The following is a 27,306-nucleotide window of genomic DNA, read 5'->3' as shown; positions in this document are numbered from 1 at the left end:
CCTGCACTCTGCAATAAGCGCTTACACTGGGGTTTTCATGTAAATTTCTGAAATATGTGATTCAGATGGATCCCTCGACAGAAGATTCCTTATAATGAGGCAGATGGAGGCACTGTGGATGCCGTCTGACCTGTGGTCCGGCGGTGTCCGTCTTTTTAATATTGCATAAAAGTGCCGTCGGCCACAGTTTTCTGCACTTCTGAAAAGGACACCGCTCAACAGAGGCCAGATGGAGTCCAGAGTAACTCTGCTGCCTCATTATAGTCAAAGGATCCCTCGGGGATTTTATCTGAATCATGTCACTTAGAGAATTAGATGTAAACCACAAAGTAAGTGCTCAGTGTAGAGCGCTGGATAAACATTATGTAAAATATTCCCAATAAAATCTTCAACTCAATCCACAAAAAAAGCAAGCCCTGACTCAAGTCAGTCATCTAGAAAAGTGAAATGGCTCCTCACCGTCCAAAAGAAATTCGGCAAATTTTCTGCTCCCAAATCCAAATACCCCCTCCCTTCTGAGCCCCACAGTGAACCTAAGCCACATATAATATAGCATCCACATGTTTGGCATTTCTGAAGCGATGAGAGCACTGTTTAGGCACATCATGGACTCTCCAAACAGGACATGGTGTCCGCTAATGATTCCAGTAAATTTTACATTCAAAAAGTCAAATGACGCTCCTTCCCTTCCGAGCTCTGCCATGCGCCCAACCTGTGGTTTTGTCCCTCATATGGGGTGTCTGCATGCTCAGGAGAAATTACACAACAAATTTTGGGGTCCTTTTTTTCCTGCTACCCTTGTCAAAATAAAAAACAAATTTAGATCTGAAGTAAATTTTTTGTGAAAAAAATTTTAAATGTTCATTTTTTTTTTCCACATTCCAAAAATCAATGCAAAGTACCTGAAGGGTCAATAAACTTCTTGAATGTGGTATTGAGCACCTTGAGGGGTACAGTTTTTAGAACGATGTCATTTTGGGGTATTTTCTGTCATATAGACCCTTCAAAGTGACTTCAAATGTGATGTGGTCCCTTAAAAAAATGGTTTTGTAATTTTTGTTGGAAAAATGAAAAATCATTGGTCAACTTATAACTTCCTATTAAAAAAAATTTAGTACCAAAATTGTGTTGATGTAAAGTAAACATGTAGAAAATGTAATTTATTAACTGTTTTGTGTGACATATCTCTGCGATTTAAGGGCATGAAAATTCAGTTTTTAAAATTTCCGTTTTTTCACAAATAAACGCATGTCATATCAAATAAATTTTACCACTATCAAGAATTACAATATGTCACAAAAAAAAACTTTCCCAGAATCACTGGGATCCGTTGAAGCGTTCCAGAGTCATACCCTCATAAAGTGACAGTGGTCAGAATTGTAAAAATTGGCCTGGTCATTAATGTACAAACCACCGTCGGGGTAAAGGGGTTAAGCAACTTTATTCCCTGAAGTACAGATCTAGTTTTTCAGTTGCAAAACTTCAAGGGAATATGTCATCAATTTGTTGTACCCAATCCGAGAGCAGTATCGGATACTTGCAAAGACCCTAATTGCAGGAATGTATCTTACTTTACTGGTTGCTGCAGTTTTGATAAAAACTGTTTTCTTTGCTGCAGATCTACCAGCTTTCTGAATGCTTAACTTTTTATAACCCCATCCACAACACTGATTGACAGATTTTTGTGTACATTGTGCATAGGCAGGAAGCTTCCAATCACTGGCATTGGCGTGGTGATTGGGCTACATGGCAACAGACCAAGTAGTTTTCTGGTGATAATCTCCTGCTGACAAATCAGTTATTTTGTAAGACACTTTATATATACACTGAGTAACCCAGTAAGTGACACATCACTGAAATCAGGGTCTCTATCCCTTGTGGCGTAACGCCTACTATGTGTGTTGGGGAACACTCGCTTGGCAGCGGATTAACGTAGTCAGGCACATTTTTTCACACAAAACAGTCCATACGGTTTATTTAAAACACCATAAACCGCACCATAAGCCAGGTTGCACATCATCAGCTTACACATAGTCCATTACTTCATCACGTGTGGCTTTACAAAGCATTCACTAGTCACTCCTTACTCTCTCCAGTCACCGGGTGACCGCACAGTTTAGTAACTGACCGTTGTCAAAGCACGTAGTTCTTTCCCCATACCCGGGGTTACCTCTCAGGAGCTCCTGCTCCACAAGCTGACTCCTCGACAGTCCAAGGTCCTCAACAGGACAGCATCTTTCTTAGTGTGGGGCCATCCCAGGCTCTGCACACTCATGTGGCCTGTCGGGGTGCTATTCAACCCGATACCTTTCAGATGAGAGAAAATACTGTCATGTGACCCTTTATAGGATCTATCTCTTTATCAAATTAATGCAGCTTTCCTCACAAATTGCACAGGTCTCATGTTCTCAAAATGGCTGCTGATGGAGGAGCATGTGATCAAATCAGTTCCTCAGCCTCCTCCTGTAGAAATATCATTGCACATAGGAGAGATGATTTTTAGATTAGAGGTTGATTAGGAAGTCTGGCCACATGTTCCTCCATCATCTGTCATTTTTTGAGTTGGGAGCTCTGTCTAGTGAGTGAGAAAGCAACCACTAAGTGCAGTAGGAGAACCTATAAAGTCTTCTATGCGTAACTGTTACAAAAGCATGACCTTGAAATATACAGAGGGGGTTGTGGTCAGAACCCAACACCGTGCAGGATACCTCGCTTCTTATGGAACTTATTTTTTGGACTTTCATGCACTGCTTGACATAATACACAATCCAGTTATATTAAAAGATCAATTATTTATTCTCATTTATTCCCATTTAATCCCAACGCGTTTCGAAGTGGAAAGCACTTCTTCAGGGGATGACAAATATTCGTGCAGGATACTTGGCATTTGCCACAGAAAACCAGGATTGGCAAATTCGCCACTGGCGCCCTGTGCTCTTCACAGATGAAAGCAGGTTCACACTGAGCACATGTGACAGAGTCTAGAGATGCTGTGGAGAGCGATCTGCTGCCTGCAAAATCCTTGAACATGGCCAGTTTGGCAGTGGGTCAGTAATGGTGTGGGGTGGCATTTCTTTGGAGGGCCGCACGGTGTTGGGCTGTGAGCACAATCCCCATCTGTAGACATGAGGCACTCAGACCATCCTCATGGAGTTGGTTTCTAGCCGTTGTGCAGACACATGCACATTTGTGTCTTGCTGGAGGTCATTTTGCAGGGCTCTGGCAGTGCTCTTCCTGTTCCTCCTTGCACAAAGGCTGAGGTAGTGGTCCTGCTGCTGGGTTGTTGCCCTCCTATCGCCCCCTCCACATCTCCTCGTGTACTGGCCTGCCTCCTGCTAGTGCTTCCAGCCTCTGGACACTACGTTGACAGACACAGCAAACCTTCTTGCCACAGCTCGCATTGATGTGCGATCCTGGATGAGCTGCATTACCTGAGCCACTTGTGTTGGTTGTAGAGTTCGTCTCATGCTACCACAAATGTGAAAGCACAACCAACATTCAAAAGTGACCAAAACATCAGCCAGAAAGCATTGGTACTGAGATGTGATCTGTGGTCCCCACCGGCAGAATCACTCCTTTATTGAGTGTGTCTTGATAATTGCCAATAATTTCCATCTGTTGTCTATTCCATTTGCACAACAGCATGTGAAATTGATTGTCAAACAGTGTTGCTTCCTAATTGGCCAGTTTGATTTCACAGAAGTTTGATTTACTTGGAGTTATATTCTGTTGTTTAAGTGTTCCCTTTATTTTTTTTGAGCAGTGTATAACAAAGGGTTTGGCCACTTAATATTCTATCTGTTTCAGAAAACATCATCAATACAGGACACAATCTAGTTGAAAGCGGTAAGTGCTGATGTTACAGCCACCTGACACACTTGCAAATGACTCATTTGTGTCAGATGGCTGCTGCATGAGGAGATGGAGAGGCCAGAATGGCCTTGGAAAAAATGCAACCCCCCTAAATTTTGAGCAGTACATATAGTCTCCATTCTCCTCTCCAGTTTGAAAACTATCAGCCAAGAGGGCAACCTGCCAAAACCAGCATCTAGACGCTGCCTAAACTTAGTCCAGATTTATGTCCCGTTCCCTTTAAAACACAATAAATCCAAAATCCATAGTATGGTAATAATAAGTGTACCCGTCATCTCCAGACAGGGGAGATAAATGTGCGATTATTCAGTTTTCGTGAGGTTTCACACTATTGATTTGTTAAGACATATGTGAGGTACAGGTGTAAATTAACCAAGCCAGAGTATATTAATCATCATTATCAACACATTACGCTGGAGTACACAGGTGGTGACAATGACATACGGCGCACTCATTTCAGCTTTCGTCATTTTTTTTCAGGTACATACATTGGATGCTTTATGGAAAATGTGGAAGAAAGGACTTTGAAAGCTACGGTGTTCTATGATCTGAGGAAAATGACTATAAGTCACTGTCAGAGTGCCTGTGCAGAAAGGTAATGTCTCTGCCATCTGACTAGGTTATGGAGGGGTACAGAGTAAATCTTACACTAAACTGAACATTCTGTACTAATGAACTGCAGTGGTGGCAATGATGTGAACACTAAACCTGGATCTTAAATCTTTACTGTATTATTATCTAGGGCACATGGCGGGACTCCGCTATTCTACATTTTATAAAATGACGCCATAAAGACATTTCTGAGAAAATAGGTTTGAAAAGTATCAGTTAGGGATGGATATAATGATATTTCCAAGTCATTAAATAGGTTGTCGACCATTTTTTTTTTTGGAAACTGGCCCATTGTGCTCTAGAAACAAACCAAAAAACCTAAATATTCACTTGCTGATATGCAGCTTTTCTTCTGTACGACTGCCTGGAGGGAACGTTTCAATTCTTCCTTTCCCAACGCACACTGGGTTCGGTCATAAAATTTTAAAAAAGGGTGGAGAAAAATTTAACACAGTCTATAAAAATATAGTTTTTGTTTTTCAATGTTTTGGAGGTTTTTGGACGAGGATGGTGTTTTTTTCACAAATTTGTACAATTTTACCAAAATAAAAAAGAATTAAAAATCATTATGAATAGTGATTGAAATTAACGGTGTTCAAAAATATTAAGACTGGAGCTGATAAATTAAAGCTGTATAACTTTTAGAAATGGAAAAATGTGTTTTGCTCACCTCTCAAAAATGAGTAATGAATGCTGAATCCATGAAGAGTGCAGGAATAAATCCTCCGGTTGGAAAGGGATAAATGTAAATCCAGAAAAACAGATGAAATCTGGATGGCCATTTATTGCCAAAAGAGTTTTGCAAAATCATTGATTATTAATATCATTTCATCCAGTTTATAGCATATATTCAACAAACTTACATCCACTAAGCTACACACACCCGATATCTTAAGCCCCCGTTACACATAACGATGTCCCAGCGATCCCACCAACAATCCAACATGATGGGATCACTGGGACATCGTTAGACAGCCCCAGCAATCAGGATCAGCGACGCTGGATGCTGGTTCCTAATGTAAACATCGGATATCCAGGAGCTGCGGCTCCTGGATAACCGCTGTTTACCTTGGAAACCGGCGAACGCTAGTTTCCAAGGTAAACATCGGGTATCTAAGAGCCGCGCGGCTCCTGGATACCCGATGTTTACATTAGAAACCAGTGTCCAGCGTCGCTGATCGCTGGTCTCTCGCTGCCACACGCAGCGATGCGCGCTGGCCAGAGGGAGACCAGCGATCAAAAAAAGGCCTATGCCAATGCTGCACGATCAGCGATAACCGGCAGGGGGCCGGTCGCTGATCCCCATCACACACAGCGATCTCGCTGCTGAGATCGCTATGGCGTCACAAAATCAGCGATCTCGCTAGCGAGATCGCTGTGTGTGATGGGGCCTTTAGCTAGACACCCAGTGTCAAGTTTATTGAAGTATGTCTGCAAGATAAACCATTTTACTTCTACGAAACACAATAAACAGCATGATGTTAAACACTCAATTGTACAATGTGTGCCGAATGATTAGTCAATTGACTATTTTTTTTCATATCACCATTTTATGCACATTTTTGCAACTAACTCTACGTAGTACAAATTTGAATGCTTATTGAATGAAGCAGATCAGGTGATCTGTATTTTTGTAAGCAGTAAAATGAGGTCCAAGGATACAACGCTCTTTATGAAGGTGTGCAAAATTATTAGGTAGCTTGTTTTCCTCAGGCAAAATGAGCCCAAAAAAAATTAAAGCGGTTTTCCACTAATTTTTACATAGATGGCATATCCTTAGGATTGGTTATCAATGTCTGTCCTGCCAGGGTCTGACACCCAGCACCCCCTCCGATCTTCTGTTCTCAGTGTCTGTGGCGGCGACCGGCGACCAGAAGTATTTACTTGCAAGGCTGGCCGTCTACTTGTAGGGGCTGAATCAAATCTGTAGGAAGCAGATGTGTAGTGCACTGCAGCAGCCATTACAAGTAGACTGCCAGCTCTGCAAGTAAGTACTTCCAGCTGGTGGCCATGAACACCGGTAACAGCTGATCAGCAGGAGGGGGCCGGATGTTGGACCCCGGCTAATCAGACATTGATGATCTATCCAAAGGATCGGCCATGAATGTAAAAGCAGTGGACAACCTCTTTTAACTGACTCTGAAAGGTCAAAAGTTACTAAGTCTTACAGGGGGATGTAGCGCTCTTGAAATTCCTGAGATAACTGGGCGTGATCACAGAACCATTAAAGTTTTGTTGCAAATAGTCAAGTGAAGCAAAAAAACAGCCGTTTTAGCAACCGTCCACCCTACGACAAAACTGTACATTTTTGTTGCATGTTCCTTTTCGCTCTTGTAACTACCTAGTAGCATAGCTTTTTTGTTTACAGATTCAAGAGGTATGAAATAAAAAAAATAATAAATAAAAAGTTTTAATGTTTTCATTTAACGTTCTCACTAATCCAGTTCAACAAGTGCATGCGACACAATACTTTGATCTCTTGCCGCTTCTTCTTTCTGTGCATGTACATACTAACCAACATAACATATGTTATTTATGGCTCTTTGTCGGAGATATGGAGAAAATAATCCTTTTAAAATTAAAATTTTTTTTTTTTTAAGCATACCTGTTTTACACCCCAAAACAATACTGCAGACCTATACCACATATTCCTTTATGTGCATAGCATACTTGCTTATGCTCATTGTTGTAGAAGGAGGGAGAATAGTGTTTTAAAATTAGAAACAAAGTAATTAAAAAAATTTACACATTTCACTTTTGAAGTAATAAAATAATCAATGTAAAATAACCAATAGGCAAAGTATGGAATTACTTGTTCATAATACGTGGATATGGTAACAAGTAAAACTCAAGGATTCAATGAATAAAAAAGAAACAGTTTGCATTACATTATTATGAATCAATTTTTGCTGAATGTAATGAAATAGAAACATTAGTAAAATTGAGAATAAAATCCGGGAAATGTAGGGTGATGACAACAACAGGATGTAAGTAATACAGTATGGATAGTGGTATAATGATGATGCCACTTTTGGACTAGTGTAAATAAAAACTTAACCTAAAATCTAAATAAATGAAAGAAGATGCAATAATTTATTACTGTAGATCTGCTATATCAAAAATGAATCCCAGATCATAAACCATAAATAGATGCATCAATAAATATCATGCAAGTACTAATAATGCAATAAAAAAGGTCAAGAGTAATATGATATATTAAAGTGTGAATAAAGTGCCAATGTAGAGTAACATGGGTCAAGGTATACCGTAGTATAAAAACCCAATGAATATACACACTCTTTTTACATGCCTGTTTTGTTAGTTCAAATTGCCAACCGTATACCCCACAACTATGCTGATGGCTGCTGCGGCATTTGGAAGCTGTGTACCTACCTGGTCTTTGTTCTTACTTCATCCTTTTGGACAATTGATCTGCTTAACAAAAAAAAATTAAAAATAAACTATTAAACAAAATTGAAACATTCAACTATGCAGGTCTGTTTTGGCACACTTATTTCAGTTGACAAATTAGAGACTCGTAATTCGCCGCACCAGTACTGCTGGTGGACTATTGTTGTGTTAGCCTTTTTGGCTGTAATGTGTATCCTAATTAACGTAGTGATTGATCCCTTAGTTTTCAGGGTTGGATAAATGTGGTGCAAAAAACATTTGTAAAGATCATACTTGTGTCCAAAATGTGGCGTAAGAGAAAAATTGTCAATCAAAATGAACATAGTAGTGTGAGGAAAAAATTACCATGGCACAACATATGGAAGCCACTGCTATCCGCTACACTGCCAATGCTGGCCAGTTATCTCGGCAATAGTACTACCAAGTGCAGGTCACAGTTGGTCTCCTTTACCTCTGTCAAGAGTATTTCTGGGGAACAAATGAAGAGAACACTGGAATATCTGTCACATTACTCATCTCGGGCACAGCAGGAGGATGTTATTGTTGACCATGACACCATCAACTTCAATCAATATTCTACTTAGTTCACCTCCTTCACCACCATATCACTTAAAGTTTTAGATAGCCGAATTTCAGTTCTGTCAATTACACCTACATCTAATATGCCCCTCATTCTCCTAAGCTACAGAACGTCTAGGGATAAGGAATATCCCAGAACTACTTATTCCTGTTGATTTATTGTAAGAGATGAACAGTCAGCCTTCGTACTTGAATGACCTGGTACAGAAGGAGAAGCAATTGACAATTAAAACACATGGCTGTGTTGCTCACTCTTCAAGCCATTGTGGTAGAAGCACTAGCAATGGTGCAATTTTATTTTTTACCCAATGGAACAAGATTTTTTTTTTTCTTGCCAGAAGAGTATGTCAGAGAAGAATGGCTACTATAATTCGCAACCAACCACAGAGTGGTATGACTGAACCACCCGCTAGTTTGTGAAATTACAACATGACGGAATTCACCACTGCATATTTTGCAGCATCTGTATGAGCAACATCAGGCGTTAAGGTGATGGATAGTAAGATGCAGTATAGAAACTGCAACTTGTGTTTCCTTGATATCCCCCATTGATAGGTGATGAGGGCTGCGTGTCGTTTACTGAGGCCTCTGAATGAGGTCTGAGCACAGAACGCAAACATTTTTTTCAAAAACAAAATTGTTTGGCTTCGTGGCTTAAATTTTGGGTATAGCTCAGCTTCTTTATATTTTGTAGTGAAATTCATATTTTAAGGGTGTCAACTGAGATGAATTTCGCCAGTGGGATCGTGTACAGGATCGTGCCCTTATGCAAGTCTGGGCACGAAATGCAAAAATGTTTTCAGGGCATCTCCGCTTCTTGATAATTTTTTTATTACCGTAATTTTTTTTTTATTCTACGCCTGAGGTGAATTCCACAAGTAGGACCCTGTGCAGGGAAGGGCATAAAGGACTTATAAAACATTTCCTGGACATCAGCAACTTCCATTTTTCTTTTTAAGTCTCAACTTCACCATCATAACTTAGATGTTGGTGCAACGTAGAAGTTTTTGTGGGGCATACAGTATACTGATTTGGCTTCCCGTGGCAGGACCTTGTGCAGGGCACAAAAATAACAATTGTTGCAACTTGGCAAATGAAAATTTCTGGCATTTCCTTAATGCAATTTTCTTTAATAAAATTATCAATTTTTATATAAATAGTTGATGGAATTGTCCCAGGAACAAAGTACATTTTAATTACTAGTGTTTGTAATAATAAGTTTGTCAACTGAATGTATTACAAAAAATGAACAGCTAATAACAATACAGAGCAGGGGACCGTTTATTAGATTATTTCAGCACATTTTTTTACACATCCAATTGTGCACCTTAAAATTATTCCAAGAGTTTGAATTAAAATATACTTTGTACGGTGTTGTCGTGGGACAACCCCTTTAATGATTTTTTGGCGGTCTGGTGATCTTTTCCCAATAGAACTGTGAACATGTCTTGCATCCCTGCACAGGACTGGGAACATAAAAGTCTCTGGTAGGGCTTCTTGTATACTTTTACTCCCTGTATTTACTATGATACAGATTTCAGGTAGTAGACAGATGGATCCCACTCACTACTCTCAAAAAAAAATCCTCAAGAGATTGCAGTATTAAATAATTATCTTGAGAAGGTATCACCTCTTCATGGGGTTCAGGTTCAAAAGAATTTGATTTCCATTAGTAACGGCTAATTCTTCTGGTAATGGAGTTTCTATTGCTACAGCATCACGATTCACTAATACAGGTTCTTCATTTAGCTGTGTCATTTGGTGGCACTATAGGGAATATGTCTTCAGGTTTTTGCTACCTCATCTGAGAGCAGCAGAACGTTGAAAAAGAGACTCTGATTTTAATGATTTTAGCGATGTATCACTTTGTGTCAGAGTTTTTGGATGTTGCATGTGGCAAAGCCAAAGTCCGCCCACCACACGGCTTTCTATATACATAGAAAACCAAGAAAAGGAGAAAAGATCCTCCAAAACCAAAATATATAGAAAAATTCATAAATCTTTTATTTTTTAATTACCAATATAAATTAAAAAACACATTAAATAACATAGAAACATAGGGCACCATAGCTTCTATATACATTGTATATACTGTATCATTTCTGAGTTGGACCAGAACCCAGGTGGGCATCTAGACTGGAACTGGTAATTTCTTTCTGATAAAATAATCATTGTATTGAAACTACAAGACACAACCTAATAAGTGACACATTGCTTAAATCTGTGTCTCAGCCCCTATCTCATGCTGCCCTTAGATTACATAGCAAAAACTTTCTGAGAAATTTCCTTTAAGTCACACATATAAAGAGGGTGGGAACTAGAGGACTAGAACCCTGATTCTTTGGGTCCTGTAGTCTAAACACCAAATTATACAGAGAAAGTACTATCTAAACGTGATGGGACTCACAAGCAAAGTGCTGCTACCACAAGAATGGAAGGCCATTAAAAAGTCCAGGAACCTGCATGCATTTTTTATATGCATCAATTAGTTTTGTTGTAGAATAGAGATTATTGATAAGCGAATCCGTGGAATGTTAGGATTGGGTCAGAACTTTACCCGCAAATCCAGTAGAAGTAAATGGGGGACCTTAGCTTTAGTTCTGTAACATAGCTGTGGTAAGTGTTGTGGGGCTTAAAAAGGAAGCAAAATGGGGGTAAGAGGAGGACAATTGCTCCGCAAACAAATGTGGATAGAAAAATGACTTAAATCCCTTAAATGAGTCAGTAAACATTGAGTTAATTAGTTTAACCAACAGGCTTAATAGGATCAAAAGACTAGTGTGAAGCTAGACAGCACACAGTCTTAAGCCCCCATTACACATATTGATATCACTAGCAATATCGCTGTAACGTCATCGATTTTGTGATTTTGTGATGGGAGGAACCCACAAAAAATGATGTAGGCTCCCCTATTTTTATTAACCAGCAAACTTACTGACTGATCTAAATGAATTCTGGTGCATAGTGACATCTATTTACGCTTACCCTCTTGCACTGGCAAATGGGGTAATAGTTTATGGGGTTGATATCAGCTTTGTAATGTCAGCTGACATCAAGTCTATAGGTTAATAATGGAGTGGTGTCTATCAGATGCCCCCATTACTAACCCAGTAAGTTAAAAGAAAAAAATACACACACAGGAAAAAATATATTTTTTTTAAATAAAGACTCCCCCCACATATTTCCTAGTTTACCCATTTATTAATAAAAAAAATCTCAGATCCGATGACATCCAACTAGGTCCCATGTTGTACACCGATTTCTTTTTTTTTTCTCCATGGGTGGTAACATCATTGCCATGAGCCATGACTGTGAGAATGAGACTGCAAAGGTTACAGTCATTTCTCATGGGCGTTACATCATCGCCCATGGAAAATGGCCGTGAATAGCCTCTGCAGTCTCGTTCTCACAGTCATGGCTCATGGGTAATATTATTGCTGATGTGATGGCCTGTGAGAAAATCCGTGTACGACATGAGACTTAGTTTGGTGTCATCGGATCTGCGGATATTTTTTTTTTTAAATTAATAAACAGGTAAACCAGGGAATGTGTGAGGGAGTCTTTATTCAAATAAAATGTTTTTTTTTTTACAGTGTGTGTATATTTTCCTTTTATCTTACTGGGTTAATTCTGGGGGCATCTGATAGATGCCTCTCCATTACTAACCTATGGGCTTGATGTTCAATGACATTACAAAGCTGACATCAACCCCATAAACTATTACTCTGCTTGCCAACTCACCAGGACAAACTTGAAGAGTTGATGTTAAGTGGCAGAACTGTCACATGTAATGGATGCACCATTTCTGGGGCAACTGAAGACTGGCGTTATTAGTCTGGAAGAGGGCCAATATCCATGGCCCCTTCCCAGCCTATTAAGATCAGCCCGCAGCTGTTTTTTAGCCTTTGCTGTTTATTTAAAAATGGGACCCAAAGTAATTTTTGGTGGGAGCCCCCTGTATAATAACCAGTAAAGGCTAAACAGACAGCTGTGAGCTGTTATTAATAGGCTTGGAACCTTTATGGATATTGACCATTTCCCAGAATAATACCACCAGCCCCCAGCTGTGTGCTTCCCTCAGCTGGTTATTGGAAATAGGGGGAACCCCATGTCATTTTTTTTTCATTTATTTATTAACAAATACATTAAAATACACACCTAAGGTAACCTTAGTTCACAGCCTTCAGGTGTTCCAGCTGCTGGAATCTCCAGTAATCTTAAAGTGTCTCTTAAAGGTTCCCATGAGGTTTCTGGGCCTCACAGCTGCCAGGAGACTGCCAGTGGCTGTGAACTCTGGTAAAATTTAGTTCACAGCCACCAGGTCTCACAGTAGCTTGAGTGCCGGACTGTTGAGTGCTGGAGTACCAGATTCATGGTCATTCGTCAGTCCAACACTCGTGCTGCGCAGTGTAAGAACCAGCTGCTATAAACTCAAGAGACCTAATTTCACAAGCTGGTTCACACAGAGCTTAATGTGAGAACTACTGCCTGTGACCTGCAGTAACCTTAATTACTTCACTGCTTGTCACTGCAGCCACATGCTAAGCTCAGTGTGTTTCAGCTGGCGTAAGTCAATTGTCAGAGAGTCATTTGTACAATTAAAGTACTTTTCTCTGCGTGTGTCTTTATTACTTTTCACTATGGGAAAAGTAATGGGGGTGTCTGATAAACACCTCTCCATTACTAACCTCTGGTCTTGATATCAGCGGACATTACACAGCTGACATCAACCCCATAAACTATTATCATGCTTGCCAATGCACCAAGGAAAGCAGGAAGATCCAAGGCTAAGCGCCAGAATTGATGCATCTAATGGATGCCATTTCAGGGTTGTGGCTGGTATTATTAGGCTTAAAGGGGGCTAATATCCATGGCCTATTACAAGCCTACAGCTATCTGCTTTGCTTTAGCTGTTTATTAAAAATAGGGGACGCATTATATCTTTTTTCGTATTTTTAGGGTCCACACTATTTTTATCAGCTAAGGCAAATCAGACCGCTGCGGGCTGACATTAATAGACTGGACAGGTCCATGGATATTGTTCTTTTCCCAGTCTAAAAATACCAAACCCCAACTTTCTGTTTTCTCTTTGCTTATTTTAAAAAGGAAGGGGTCCGCACTTCATTTTTTAAAAATGATTTATTTATTTCAACTGCCAAGCCAATCGCAACCATGCCATTGCTTGACATGGCTGTGATGAAGCCGGAAGTGCCCACAGCTTTATAGCTTGTTGATTTGCTACAGCTTTTCAGCAAGCTTTATTAGACTTCCTGACTTGGATAGGATGCCAGAAATACAGTAAGAAGTCTGTTTTTGGGGTCTCGTACCGTATACTAGAAGTCCTGTCGAATCCCCAAACTCTCCAGTTCAGAAAAAGATTATGCAAGAACCTGGCCATTTTGTAGTCTATAACTGACAGACCAAAGCACAGCAAATCTCCTGCTACCTACTTCACCCCCGGCACCTCTTCATATTGGGCTATGTTCACATGTCCAGTAAACATCCATTAGAATTGATCCAGTAAGAATCCATTTATCCAGCTAAAAATTTTAAGTGGTTTCATTTATTTAACACTGAAGTCTATGGAAATTGGATCCGTTATATAACCATCCCTTTTATTTCCACTTGAAACTGATCCATTAGACAACGAACAAATCCTTTTCAAATGAAAGAAAAACAGATGGCAAATTCATGGAACTATCTTTCATAGGCTTCAATGTTAAAAAAAACAAAAACAAAAAAAAACCAGATCAGTTGAATTTTTTTTTTCCCGGACAAAAAGGTTGTGTTTGAACAACTATTTTGTCAACAGATTGCTCCTGGATTTGCTCTAATGGATGATTAGCGGACATGTGAGCATGGCCTTCACAGGCCACCACAATGTCACAATGTGTGTTGCACCACAATATATTAATGTAACAAGAAGTTGGAGGTTCCCCGATGCTGTGGTCCAGCCTAAACAGACTACAAATGTGAGCACTGGTCCAAGATCCGGTTTTTGCTCAACTATAAAGAAAAAAACATGTATACAAACAATTATGCATAAAGTATAGATGGAAAATACAAAAATGGTCTAAATTAAAGGTTTGCTTAGTTTCGACAACTTCTTCTCCCAATGATCAACCAGTATCTCTAGTGAAATCAGCAGGTGCGTTTTCACTCCTTAAGCAACATTATGTGAAAATGACCCATTACATGGTATCCATTGAAACCCTTAAATTAATTAACTTAGTCTGCCAAAATAAGTCTCCTCATTGGCTTTGAGAAGGATTCTCAGTGGTAAACCCCTTTTTTTTTTTTTTACAATTGTCACCTTAAATTTCAAGTGTTAGGCTGGTTTCACATTTGCGTTTTTTAGCGCTGGAAAAAAACGCATACCTGCGCATGCGTTTTTTCCCCTATATTTAACATGGGTGCGCATACCTGCGCGCTGGTAAGCGCATGTATGCGATTTTCATGCGCTGCGTTTTTTTGGGGTGTGCGTTGGTATTTTCCAGACGCAGCATGTTGCATTTTTTGGCCCTGCAAAAAAGCACATGCGCACATATGCGCACGTTTTGCGCTAAAAATGGCCATTATAGCCTATGGATGCGCATATGTGCGCACTGGCATGCTCATGTATGCGTTTTTTTGCATATGCGTTTTTTTTTTTTAACCATGGAATTTAGGGGTTTGGGTTAGAGTTAGGGTTAGTTAAGGGGGTTTAGGGTTAGGGTTATGGTCAGGGTCAGGGTTAGGGTTGGGGTTTGGGTCAGGGTTAGGGTTAAGTATGGTTTGGTTAAGGGTTAGGGTCAGGGTTAGGGTCAGGATTAGGGTTAAGTATGGTTTTGTTAGGGTCAGGGTTAGGGTTGGGGTCAGGGTTAGGGTTAGGGTCAGGGTTAGGGTTAAGTATGGTTTTGGTAAGGGTTAGGGTCAGGGTTAGGGTCAGGATTAGGGTTAAGTATGGTTTTGTTAAGGGTTAGGGTAAGGGTTAGGGTTAGGGTTAGGGTCAGGGTTAGGGTTAAGTATGGTTTTGTTAATGGTTAGGGTCAGGGTTAGGGTCAGGATTAGGGTTAAGTATGGTTTGGTTAAGGGTTAGGGTCAGGGTTAGGGTTAGGGTTAGGGTTAGGGTTAGGGTCAGGGTTAGGGTTAGGGTCAGGGTTAGGGTCAGGATTAGGGTTAAGTATGGTTAGGGTTAGGGTTAGGGTTAGGGTCAGGGTTAGGGTCAGGGTTAGGGTTAGGGTTAGGGTTAGTTAGGGTTTAGGGTTTGGGTTAGGGTTAAGTATGATTTGGTTAAGGGTTAGGGTCAGGGTTAGGGTTAGGGTCAGGGTTAGGGTTAGGGTTAGGGTCAGGGTTAGGGTTAGTAAAGTCATGGTTTGGGTAGTGTGAGGGGCCACCTAAAAATGTTGGAAAAAAACGCAAACGCGGTAAAAACGCACTAAAAACGCATACAAACGCATAAAAACGCTGCGTTTTTTTCATGCATGCTCATAAAAATGCTTGAAAAAAACGCAGCAGTTGTATGCTTATGTATGCGTTTTTTCAATGCGTTTTTTTGCGGGAAAAACGCGCTGCAAAAAAAAGCAAGTGTGAAACTAGCCTTAGACACCTTTCTCATGGCTCCAAATATTGAACATAAGGGGTGCAAGGTGACCAGCTTTGATAAAAAACAAAAAAATAAATCATGACTTCTCTGTACTCTGTCCGGAGATGTTTATGCTCTATTTGTCTGTGTGGCCCCTCATTGAAGTCTTTTTAGGGGTTATACTGGCATGGTGTGATAATGTATTGAATCTGTATAATGAGAAATATGTATTGTGTGTTCTTATCAAACTTTTTGTAACAGAGACTAAATCTGTAAATCTGTATTTCCCAATAAGTCATATGGTTAGCTGTTGTATAAAGTAGACATCTACTTTGATAACAATGACCTCACTCAAGAAGTCTAAGTTACAAGATAAAATTACCACATATTTTTGTGATAAGTTCTTATATATGACATTGATATACATTTTTATTTTTATTTTAGAGCATATATTTATGCTGGTTTATCCTATGGATCTGAATGTTACTGTGGCAACAGTCTACCCCCAAACCGAGCCAAAGAAGAAGAATGCAACAATGAGTGCAAAGGAGAGAAAGGTTCTGTCTGTGGAGGTGTTAATCGTCTCTCTGTCTTCCAGCTAGAGAAACTGCAGAACATGGTCAAGCAGAGTAAGTTGTGTTGAACTTGAAAATAGATGCAATGCGAGTTTACTGACCTATTCATGAACCACTTCACAGCATTACATTTAAGAGATGAGTCAGTTTCAATTAATGTTAACGGGAAAATGTACCATTTAAGAAGGCTAAATGTTCTCAGTCTCAGATTAGCAGAAGTGTAACAGCTGATACGAGTGTTTGTCCTGATCCACTCATTGCTGTAGGCAATTGTCTAATCTGAATGCCTTTGCACCTCTTAAAAATAATAATGTAAGATTTGGCAAAAAAGCCGCAAGAACATGTACTAATAATATAAGCTAGACAGGATCTACTGATTTATATTTTTTGCCACAAAACTGTTAGAAACATCTACTTCTTTCAAAACCCACTGTCAATTTTGATTACTTGTTTTCCTTATTTAATACATTTTGTAGCACAGCATTTAGATGGCTTATGGTACAAGTTCACTCTGGTACATGCTCACTCATTTTGTCAAGGCTTCTATTACACTTGCTGTGTTTTTTGCGGCCCGTTTTTGTGGGCTGTATTGCCGCAATTTTTATGCCCGCAAAAATCTTCTCGGATTTCTGCAGACCTTCAAAGTGATAAACAGGAAGTACATGGGAGTGTCCTAGTGAAAATATGACGTTCCACAAATATGGCCTTCACGGTGTACCACATGATCAACACACTGGGCAAGCTTCCGTTGTTTTTGCGGCCCCATTGATTTCAATGGGGGCCGTGTCAGTAAGCCATGAAAAATATCGAGCAGGCTCAATATTTTTTCACAGCTGTAAATACGGCCCTCACGGCTATATGGTGTATGGCACTCCGATGAATTTTTACGGCCCATTTTTGCTGCCCCATAGAAATTTATTGGGGCCGCAAAAACGGCCCGAAAAAAGGGCAAGTGTAAAAGAAACCTTAGAAGAATCAAAGGCACTGTAATGTGAGACACAAATCCTCTTATGCTTTCTAGTAGCTTGGGGTACCTCAGAGTAAAGGGGGCACCCTAACAGTGGGAAACACAATTTTCATTGCGTTAGATCTGACATTTGTTCTTGACTAAGTTTTGACTAAGTTCTGAATAAAAAAGTGTCCCCAGTTTTTCACAACTTTTAAGATACAGGATATCCTCCCTTTGCCTCCAAAGCCATACAGAATATATGTACAATGGAAAATAATGCAAAAAAAATAACCTGAATGTAATGTTTATTTAAAGCTATTTTGTTCATATAAAGAATATATTGTTACTATAAGTCAATTTATGTGTAAGTTGTAACTTTAGGTAGCAGTTAAGGTAAAAATGTACTCTGAGTTACTCCAGCTTTTCCTGGGAGTGTTCAATCTCTGGACAATCTCGCCTGATGCTCTAACAATAGTCAGCCATCATATGTACATTGCATCTACCTTAATACCATGCCTCCATGACCTTCAAATCTTGGTGTAATCTTTTACCTTGCTCATGACTGACTGCACCAAGGTTTTCAGGGAAGTTAGCAAGATGACTATGCAGAAAATTCACCTTGATGCTCATGTTGCAACCAAGCATTTTGTAGTTCTCCAAGAGTTTCTGGACTATTTTGGTGTACTTGTTTGCTCGTGTTTTTCCAAGAAAGTTTTTGACAAGGTCCTTGAATGATAACCAAGCATTTTTAAGAACTTTTGACATTGTCCTGATAAAATATTAATCTTTGAGCTGCAAAATCTGTTGGCCATCAAACATTCCAGCCTTTATCATTTTAAATGACAGGCTAGGAAGTGCCAATATTAGGTACTTGAAACAGTGTCCTTTTGATTGGCAAAGCTTTAAGAAATTGCTTGATGAGACCCAGTTTCATGTGCAAAGGTGGAAATATAATGTTCTTCCTATCAAGTGGCTCATGTAGAATGTTTGGGGTCATCTGGCTTTAGGTTAGATATTGGAGGTCAATTCCTCTCCACCTAATGCTTCTCATGAGCTCTGCTGGCCCACATTCACAGAAAACAAGGATACTTGGTGTATCCACATTGCTGACCAAGAACTAAGCATACCATACCAAGGTCAAAACAGATTATCCAATTGTCTTTACTATATTGCAACAACTGATTGACTCTTTATGTCTCCACATTCTTCACAAAGAGAAACTGATTAGCCAGTTGGGACTACACTATATAAATTTCTATTGTGAAGGAGGACACACCTCAAACTCTGCTTTGAGCAATTGATGAGCAATCGCCATTCATTTGATTTATAGATTGGAATTCCCAATTCCTAAATTAAACCATGCGTGTTATGGCACCACACAAACGCGTCGAGGCTGGAAGCTAAGTTTGGGTTAACCCCCAGCTGTTTCTATAATTTTTTTTTTTTTGGCAATAGGTATCATCCATTGCCTTCTATGGGAACCAATATGGATATAATTCTGATGTTCCTTTATTGAACCACGCTATTTTTACCTCTTGTCTGTGCTTGTCTGATTTTACTGCAGAGAGTATTTTTTGGCTTTATTTGTAAATGCATATGGAATCTATGTTTTCTGTAGTCTATTAATACCCAAAAAGACAAGATTGCCACTATCTACTAGTAGCTTATGGAATCTATATTTTCTGTGGTTTATTAATACCCAAAAAGACAAGACTTGCTACTATCTATTGGTTATACAAGAGGTTTCTCTATGTTTACATGTAATAGCCTCTCTTTTATATATTGTACTTAATTGCCTGTGTATTATATTAAGCACTATCTTTCATCTCTTTTATTTGCTTATTGTTTTCCCACCTGTAGTTTATAAGGGTCATTTAGGGCGAGTCTGGGACAGCCGCCGCCGAGTGGGGGTGCCAAATCGTACCTTTTAGGGTGCCAACCTCCACTGTCAGGAAGAGATAGCAGGCTAGTGTAGGGCTATCGTAGGTTATTATTGTATAGAGTTTGTTAATTGTGTTATTGCACTAGGGGGGTGTTTTTTACCTCAATTTATTAAAGTTTCATATTTTTAAAGAGATTATATGATTGCACTTTTGATATTTCTTCCCTGGTCCTGTGGACATTTTTTTGATTAACACATGCAGATTCACCTGCGTTCAATAGACGGCAGCGAACATGCCTTGTGTCCAAAGCACTGCCACTCGTAGGCTCATACTCTGAGCATTTTTCATATTTGATTTAAATTTAACTGTTAACTGGTCATAAATTGGCTTAGAGTTCATTTATTCTGGATGATAAATGCTTGATCCAGATTTATTAGCCTTTCTAAACAGTAGAGATGAGCAAATTTTTTTTGGTTCCTCTTTATTCGGCAAGTTATAGCGCTTACCGAATAACCTGCAGAGGGAACCCAGCTTCCTGGATCATGCTGTCTGATCAGCTGATCAGTGCCGCAGCTGCATGTGTCACGGCTGTCACAACACATGCATGGAGAGCCCAACAAACAGATTCTCAAACAAATTCGCTCATCTCTACTAAACAGGTCATCGTTTACCCATAGAATGATCCAAACACTCATTCATCACATGGACCCACATTTTAGCATCCATTATCCTGTATGGTAGAAATTCAGTTCATTAACTAGGAAAATGAAAAATTCTGTAGTTGGCCAATTAACATGTTAAGAAGAACTCTTGTCATCGTCGACATATGATCAAACTAATAAACATAGACTTGTGAGTGTTTTGTATAAATGTCTACATTAATTTTAGACACATTCCTGGAATCCTACACCAATTCAGTGATATCATGTCCTTCACTTTTACTTTATGTTCTGCGTAATTTTCTGTAGTATTCTCTACATTGGGTCATACATTATGTTAATTCAGACATTTTATTATTTATTGCATATTTACCCTTTAGGATTGAGTGCTTGACCATAAATTATTTCCTGAGGGTACTTCTGCTTCCCATACATTTTTACCTGATTAGCGGTTTCCTACTCTGTGATTGAAGCCCAAGCACTTTTTTGACAATTTATTTCCTATACTCCCCTCTGACAGCTAAGCAAGTAAATTACTTTTTATATGTGCTGAAATGGCTTAGGTACGATATAAAATATTTCATAATGAAAAGCAAACCTCTGTAATTTAATCACATAGCCAGTGATATTTGAGCTGTCATAAATATAAAGAGATTACTGCACAAGTTAAGTTTCCACAAAAAAAACACAAAGGATACCATGCCTAGAATAAGTTAGTAGGCTTCTTTCTCACATAGTTTTTTTTCAGTTTTTTTTTGTTCTATAGAGAAGTCTACGAAAAAATGGCAGAAGTACAGAATGCTGCTCCAAGCCCAAAAAGCTCATTCAAGCAGTAACATATAATGCTGATGCACCAACTAACATGTCTGAGTACACAATTAGACATTCCTTATAAGTGAGGGGCTCTAACTACAGTATAAGCAACTGCTCTGTAAGGCCACCTTCACTCCTCCTGATATGGTAGAAAAAATATTACCGGTGTTATGTGTCTGTGTAAGAGTTGAGCGACTTTTGGTTTTTTAGGGTCGCGTTTCGTTTCGTGAAACCCGACTTTTCCAAAAGTCGGGTCGAGCAAGATCGTCCGATTATAGGGAAAAGTCGGGGTCGTCCCGAAACCCAATGTAAGTCAATGGGGAATAAAAGTCGGCAGTGAGAGGAGGACGGGAAACACACCTACAGTGCCCATTTGAATGCCAAAAGCATCAATTCTTCTTTCTTAAGCTTGTCAACCTTAATTAACTTCATAATACAAGTTACGAACTGAAAAATGGGGGTTATTTGGCTACAAACTGTGGGGTGGGGAGGGCTGGCTCCAGGTTTTCATGTGCCCTGGGCGAAAGAGCGCCCCTTTAACACATACCGCAACTCATCATGCTCCGATACGGCAGAGAAATAGCGGTATAGTACAATGAAAAATACCTCACTTTTTACATCTCATGACGAGGCCCATCTATTTCTCCATACAGAATCATTGGTCCCATATAATGTTTGAAACAGTATATGATGAGCTCCACATAATGCTACAGTATATGTTGGTCCCCATGGATGAAGCTCCACTGTCTTATGGGCCCAAATAATGCTCCAAACATAATGGGCTCCATTTCTAATGCTCTAGTGTATAATGGGCCCTGTAAATGCTGCTCCAGTGTCTGATGTCCACCTTTGGAATGTTCCAGTGTATGGTGGGCCCCATCTATCATTCTCCAGAGTATAGTGCTCCCCAAAAATTGCTGTCCCAACATTGAAAACAATCAAATAAGTCTCCTCGCTAGGGAATCCCTGTACTAGTCTAGACTCCTCGTCGTCCCCATCTTCCATCTCACTGCACAGTATTTCAACTTTGCAAGTGCTGTGATCCTGGGCAAGCAGGGGGGGCCCACTCGTTGGCGATGGCACTGGCACAGGGCCCCTGATAGTACGGTGGTGTGTCTGATGGCAGGTGGGCCGAACCTGCACTTTCATCTGCAGCTTCCTCTTTGTCACCGTGTAAGATGGAACTGTATATGGGAAGGGTAACCTGAGTTTCATCAAGGTCAGATTCAGGCCGGGTAGCGTGCGAGGGGAATGTAGTGGTCTGGGTCAATGTACCAGCAGATTCATCGAGCAGTGGCTGGGCATCAGTGCACTTGTGTCGCCCCCAGGAGTACGGTCGCCACAGTGGCATTACCTTCTTCCTAGGGAGTGTGATGTCATGCTTGGGAGCAACGAAGGATCTCTCTAGCAGGTTAACTGATTGGGCGGCGTTATTCCCACGAGTCATGACCCTCCAAACAGCGTTCATGAAGGCAAAGTGTTTGTTTTACGTGGGCAGTATGGTTGCAAAGCTGAACCTTAAAGGAATGTCCAGAAGGGCACCACCAGGAGTGGAGCCTACGGTTAAATTCAACTCCACCTGGGAAACCTCAACCATGCCAGCTACAGAACAGATGCACACATTGCAAGCTTAATTCCGTTAACGAACGAGACTCCGTCATGCCCCGCGGTCCGAGTCCGGCTTTCTAGAGGGACACGTGAGGCTCTGGCACATGAGATTGGCCAATAACTGGTGTGTCATGCCCTTACATGTCCGTGGCTGCATGTGCGCTACACTGAAAAGGCCAGCGTTTGTCGCTTACAGGTGCAGATAACCCGCTGAACAACGTTAGTGATGGGGATCACTGATTACAATTATTACCCGCGAACAATGATTTCCCAGTAAGTGCAGGTCAACCGCAGTTCCGGAATTAGGCCTAACCATCATTCCTGAAAAAATGAAAAACTTACGTGTGCAAACCACAGGTGCTGTAGCATGCTTAACAGCTCGCCAGCCGTTCTCACGCCCAGTATGGATTACACGTGATTGCACAAAGGTGAGAAAGGGTACCGTATCCCCAGATAACATGTATGGATAGCGTACACATTCAAAATATATGTCTATACATCAGGAGGCAGGCTCAGACGGTGTTAGGCCCAGTATGGATTGCACGTGATTGCACAAAGGTTAGAAAGGGTACCGTATCCCCAGATAACATGTATGGATAGCGTACACATTCAAAATATATGTCTCAGGAGGCAGGCTCAGACGGTGTTAGGCCCAGTATGGATTGCACGTGATTGCACAAAGGTTAGAAAGGGTACCGTATCCCCGGATAACATGTATGGATAGCGTACACATTCAAAATATATGTCTATACAGCATGAGGCAGGCTCAGACGGTGTTAGGCCCAGTATGGATTGCACGTGATTGCACAAAGGTTAGAAAGGGTACCGTATCCCTGAATAACATGTATGGATAGCGTACACATTCAAAATATATGTCTCAGGAGGCAGGCTCAGACGGTGTTAGGCCCAGTATGGATTGCACGTGATTGCACAAAGGTTAGAAAGGGTACCGTATCCCTGGATAACATGTATGGATAGCGTACACATTCAAAATATATGTCTCAGGAGGCAGGCTCAGATGGTGTCAGGCACAGTATGGATTTGACGGCCCAGATTACACAGCGGAGGAGCAGGGAGAGGTAAAGATTGCAAATGCTGGGGCCCTGCCCAAGCAAGGGGGGCCCACTCGTGGGCGTCGGTACTGGCACTGGGCCCCTCATAGTACAGCGGTGTGTCTGATGGCGGGTGTGCACCACCACCGTCAGAGACACTTGATTGCACTATGAGGGACCCTGTGCCAGTGCCCGCGCCCAAGAGTCGGCCTACCCACCTGTCCAGGGCAACGGCACTCGCACGGTGTCGTGCAGTAGGTGGTGACCCCGGCCATGGGGGGGGAGGCAGCACAGTTAGGGAGTTTTAGAAAGTGGCATATGTTGATGTTGGACATTCAGCTGATGCAAAAGGCGAAATAGGTGAAGTACCAGGAAGAGGTGGACCAAAGCAAGCCATTTTTCTGTCACCCTATGTGTCATCAGGGGAAGGTGGGACAAAATCCTTGGAAACCCATGCGTGGTTCATTTTAATGAAGGTTAGATCATCCACATTTTGGGTTGACAGACGGGTCCTTTTTTCTGTCAGGATTGATCCAGCTGCGCTGAAGACTCTTTCCGATAGCACACTTGCAGCTGGGCAAGCGAGCTCCTGTAAGGCATATTGTGCCAATTCAGGCCAGGTGTCCAGTTTAGCGGCCCAATAGTCAAAGGGGAATGACCTGTGTGGGAGAACATCGATATGGGAGGAAAAGTAGTTTGTTACCATAGTTGACAACTGCTGTCTCCTGTCACTTTCCATCGATGCAGTATTACCAGTTGTGTGAGCGGTATTTGAAAAATCAGTCCACAACATTGTCATGAAACCCCTGTCTCCAACGCCACTTCTGCTGTGTGCACCACGAACACCTCTGCCAAGCTGCCCCCGGCCCGTACGGCTCGTGTGAGAACCATCACCGCTGCTGTGTGCTGGGAATGCCTCAAGCAACCGATTTACCAGAGTTGCTTGTTTATTAGCCAATATTAGGTCAAGGTTCTCCTGTGGCATGATGTTTTGTAATTTGCCTTTATAGCGTGGATCCAGGATGCTGGCCAACCAGTAGTCGTCATCGTTCATCATTTTGGCAATGCGGGGGTCCCTTTTTAGGATCTGCAAGGCATAATCTGACATGTGGGCCAATGTTCCCGGTGTCAATGATGCACTGCGAGTCCTGGGTGGAGGAGCACTTTCTGGCAAATCCACATCCCTCCAGTCACGCACAAACCCTGTACCAGACCTTGCCACGCCAACATTTTCACTTGCCCCACGAGATGCATCCTCCTCCCCTAAGTAATCATCCCCATCATCCTCCTCCTCCTCCTCTTCTTCCTCCACCTCGTCCAGGAGAGGTCCCTGAGCAGACAATGGCTGAATGTCATCAAGGATTCCCTCCTCGTCTTCCTCCTTATCAACATTGGCTGCAGACGCCTGCTCCTTAAGGTGCGTCAAAGTTTGCATGAGCAGACGCATAAGTGGGATGCTCATGCTTAGGATGGCATCGTCTGCGCTTACCAGCCGTGTGCATTCCTCAAAACACTGAAGGACTTTACAAAGGTCTTTCAGCTTCGACCACTGCACACCTGTCAACTCCATGTCTGCTCTCAAAGTGCCTGGCCGTGTATCCTCCCACAAATGCATTATGGCCTGCCTCTGCTCGCACAGCCGCTCCACCATGTGCAGGGTGGAGTTCCACCTTGTTGCAATGTCGATAATGAGGCGGTGGTTGGGAAGGTGGAGCAATCGCTGCAGCTTCTGCATACGAACGGAGTGTACAGGCGACTGGCGGATGTGCGCGCACAGTCTTCGCACCTTCTGGAGCAGGGCTGTTAACTCCGGATAATTTTTGAGGAAGCACTGCACCACCAGGTTCAAGGTGTGAGCCAAGCAAGGTATGTGGCTGAGTTTTGAAAGGGCTATGGCTGCCACAAAATTACAGCCGTTATCACTAACTACCTTGCCTGCCTCAAGATGTACACTGCCCAGCCATGACTCAGTTTGTCGCTTCAAGTACTCGGCCAGCACCTCGGCGGTGTGTCTGTCGCCCAAACACATCATCTGCAACACAGCCTGCTGACGCTTTCCACTAGCTGCTCGATAGGGGGACACATCGTGTGCAACAGTGGCAGCTGCAGATGGAGTGCTCGTACGACTGCGCTCTGTGGACGAGCTTTCGCTTCTGGAGGAGGTGGAGGAGGAGGAGGGTCGAACGCCTACAGTCAACTGTTTCCTATACCGTGGGCTAGGCAGCACTCTCCCACCACCGCTGTCCCCTGTGGACCCTGCATCCACCACATTAACCCAGTGCGCAGTGATGGACACGTAACGGCCCTGGCCATGCCGACTGGACCATGCATCAGTTGTGAGGTGCACCTTTCCGCTCACTGACTGCCTGAGTGCATGGACAATGCGGTCTTTCACATGATGGTGGAGGGCTGGGATGGCTTTGCGAGAGAAGAAGTGGCGACTGGGTAGGTCATAGCGTGGTACTGCATAGGCCATGAGTTCGCGGAAAGCTGTGCTTTCCACCGACAGAAAGGGCATCATCTCAAACGAGATTAGTTTGGCAATGTGGGCGTTCAAACCCAGTGTACGCGGATGAGAGACTGAGTACTTTCTTGACCTACTCATAGTGTCTGGGAGGGTGAGCTGGACTTGAGAGCTGCATATGGTGGAAGTAGCGGTGGACAGGGCGGACTGAGAGAGGGTTGATGATGGTGATGGAGTTGGTGTTCTTTCTGATGGCCTAGAATCAGTCTTTCGTTGATATAACAGTGGGATTCCCTGACTGCTGTGGCCATGCAACGACACCTCAACATTTGCTGCTGTGCTAACCGGTGGGCTTACAGTGGGGGAAACAATGTAGCGTTGCTGACTACCTTCGTTGTGATCAGTTGCACATGTGGCACTTGAGGTTTGGTGTTGTGTCCACGCTTGCAAGTGCATGCTGGTTAAATGTCTAAGCATGCAACTGGTATTCAAATTTTTCAGATTTTTCCCTCGGCTAAAGGTCTTTGCGCACTTCTTACAGATAACCTTGGCCTGATCATGAGGATTTTGTTCAAAAAAGTGCCACACTGCACTCTTCCTACTTTGGCAGACATTTTGCGGCCTAGCACGCTGTGATCTTTTGACCCTCTGGACAAGCTGTCCAGCAACTCTTTTGATGTTTGGAACCTGTCTTTGGAGTGCTCCGGGCCTGCCAGATAACAGCTGTTGCGATGTCGATGTCTGCTGTGGATGCTCCTCATCTGAGCTATTGGAAGCAGCACCCTCTTCCCCCAATGGATGCCAATCTGGGTCAACAACTGGGTCATCCATCACCTCCTCTTCTATGTCATGTGCACCTTTCTCTGTGTCACCGTGTATGGTGGTATAGTGTGCGGGAAGGGGCACCTGAGTCTCATCAGGGTCAGAATTTGGCTCTGTACACTGCGAGGACAATGTAGTGCTCTGAGTGAATGTACCAGCAGAATCATCCATCAGCGGCTGTGCATCAGTGCACTCCATGTCAGATTCATCTTGGCCTGGGTAATTCACCATTTGACTTGATAATCCAGGCATGGTATGTGAAAACAGCTCCATGGAGTAATCAGTAGTATGGCCTGCGTCATCCTTCAATCTTGGTTGGGGTGAAGGACACAAGGAAAGGTGTGGTTCATGAACATGAGCCTCCAATGACGACTCAGTGCTTTTACTTTTTACAACTGAAGAAGAGGAGGCGATAGAGCTGGAGGCTGAGTCAGCAATGTAA

The 27,306-nt window shown here is 41.9% G+C and overlaps 1 protein-coding gene across 2 annotated transcripts in view; it reads left to right on the top strand.

The window, feature by feature from the left end:
• WSCD1 (WSC domain containing 1) overlaps positions 1-27,306 on the top strand; it is a 373,645-nt gene that overhangs the window by 149,852 nt on the left and 196,487 nt on the right. For both annotated transcript variants that reach the window (XM_073565577.1, XM_073565578.1), the window contains 2 exons: positions 4,354-4,468; positions 16,484-16,668. In XM_073565577.1, the coding sequence (XP_073421678.1) occupies positions 4,354-4,468; positions 16,484-16,668 (300 nt within the window). The remainder of the gene's footprint in view (positions 1-4,353; positions 4,469-16,483; positions 16,669-27,306) is intronic.

The sequence above is a fragment of the Dendrobates tinctorius genome, unplaced genomic scaffold (assembly GCF_039654945.1).
Source record: "Dendrobates tinctorius isolate UK_male_01 unplaced genomic scaffold, ASM3965494v1 ptg000016l, whole genome shotgun sequence".
NCBI lineage: Eukaryota > Metazoa > Chordata > Amphibia > Anura > Dendrobatidae > Dendrobates > Dendrobates tinctorius.
This window is presented reverse-complemented; position numbering and strand designations above follow the sequence as displayed.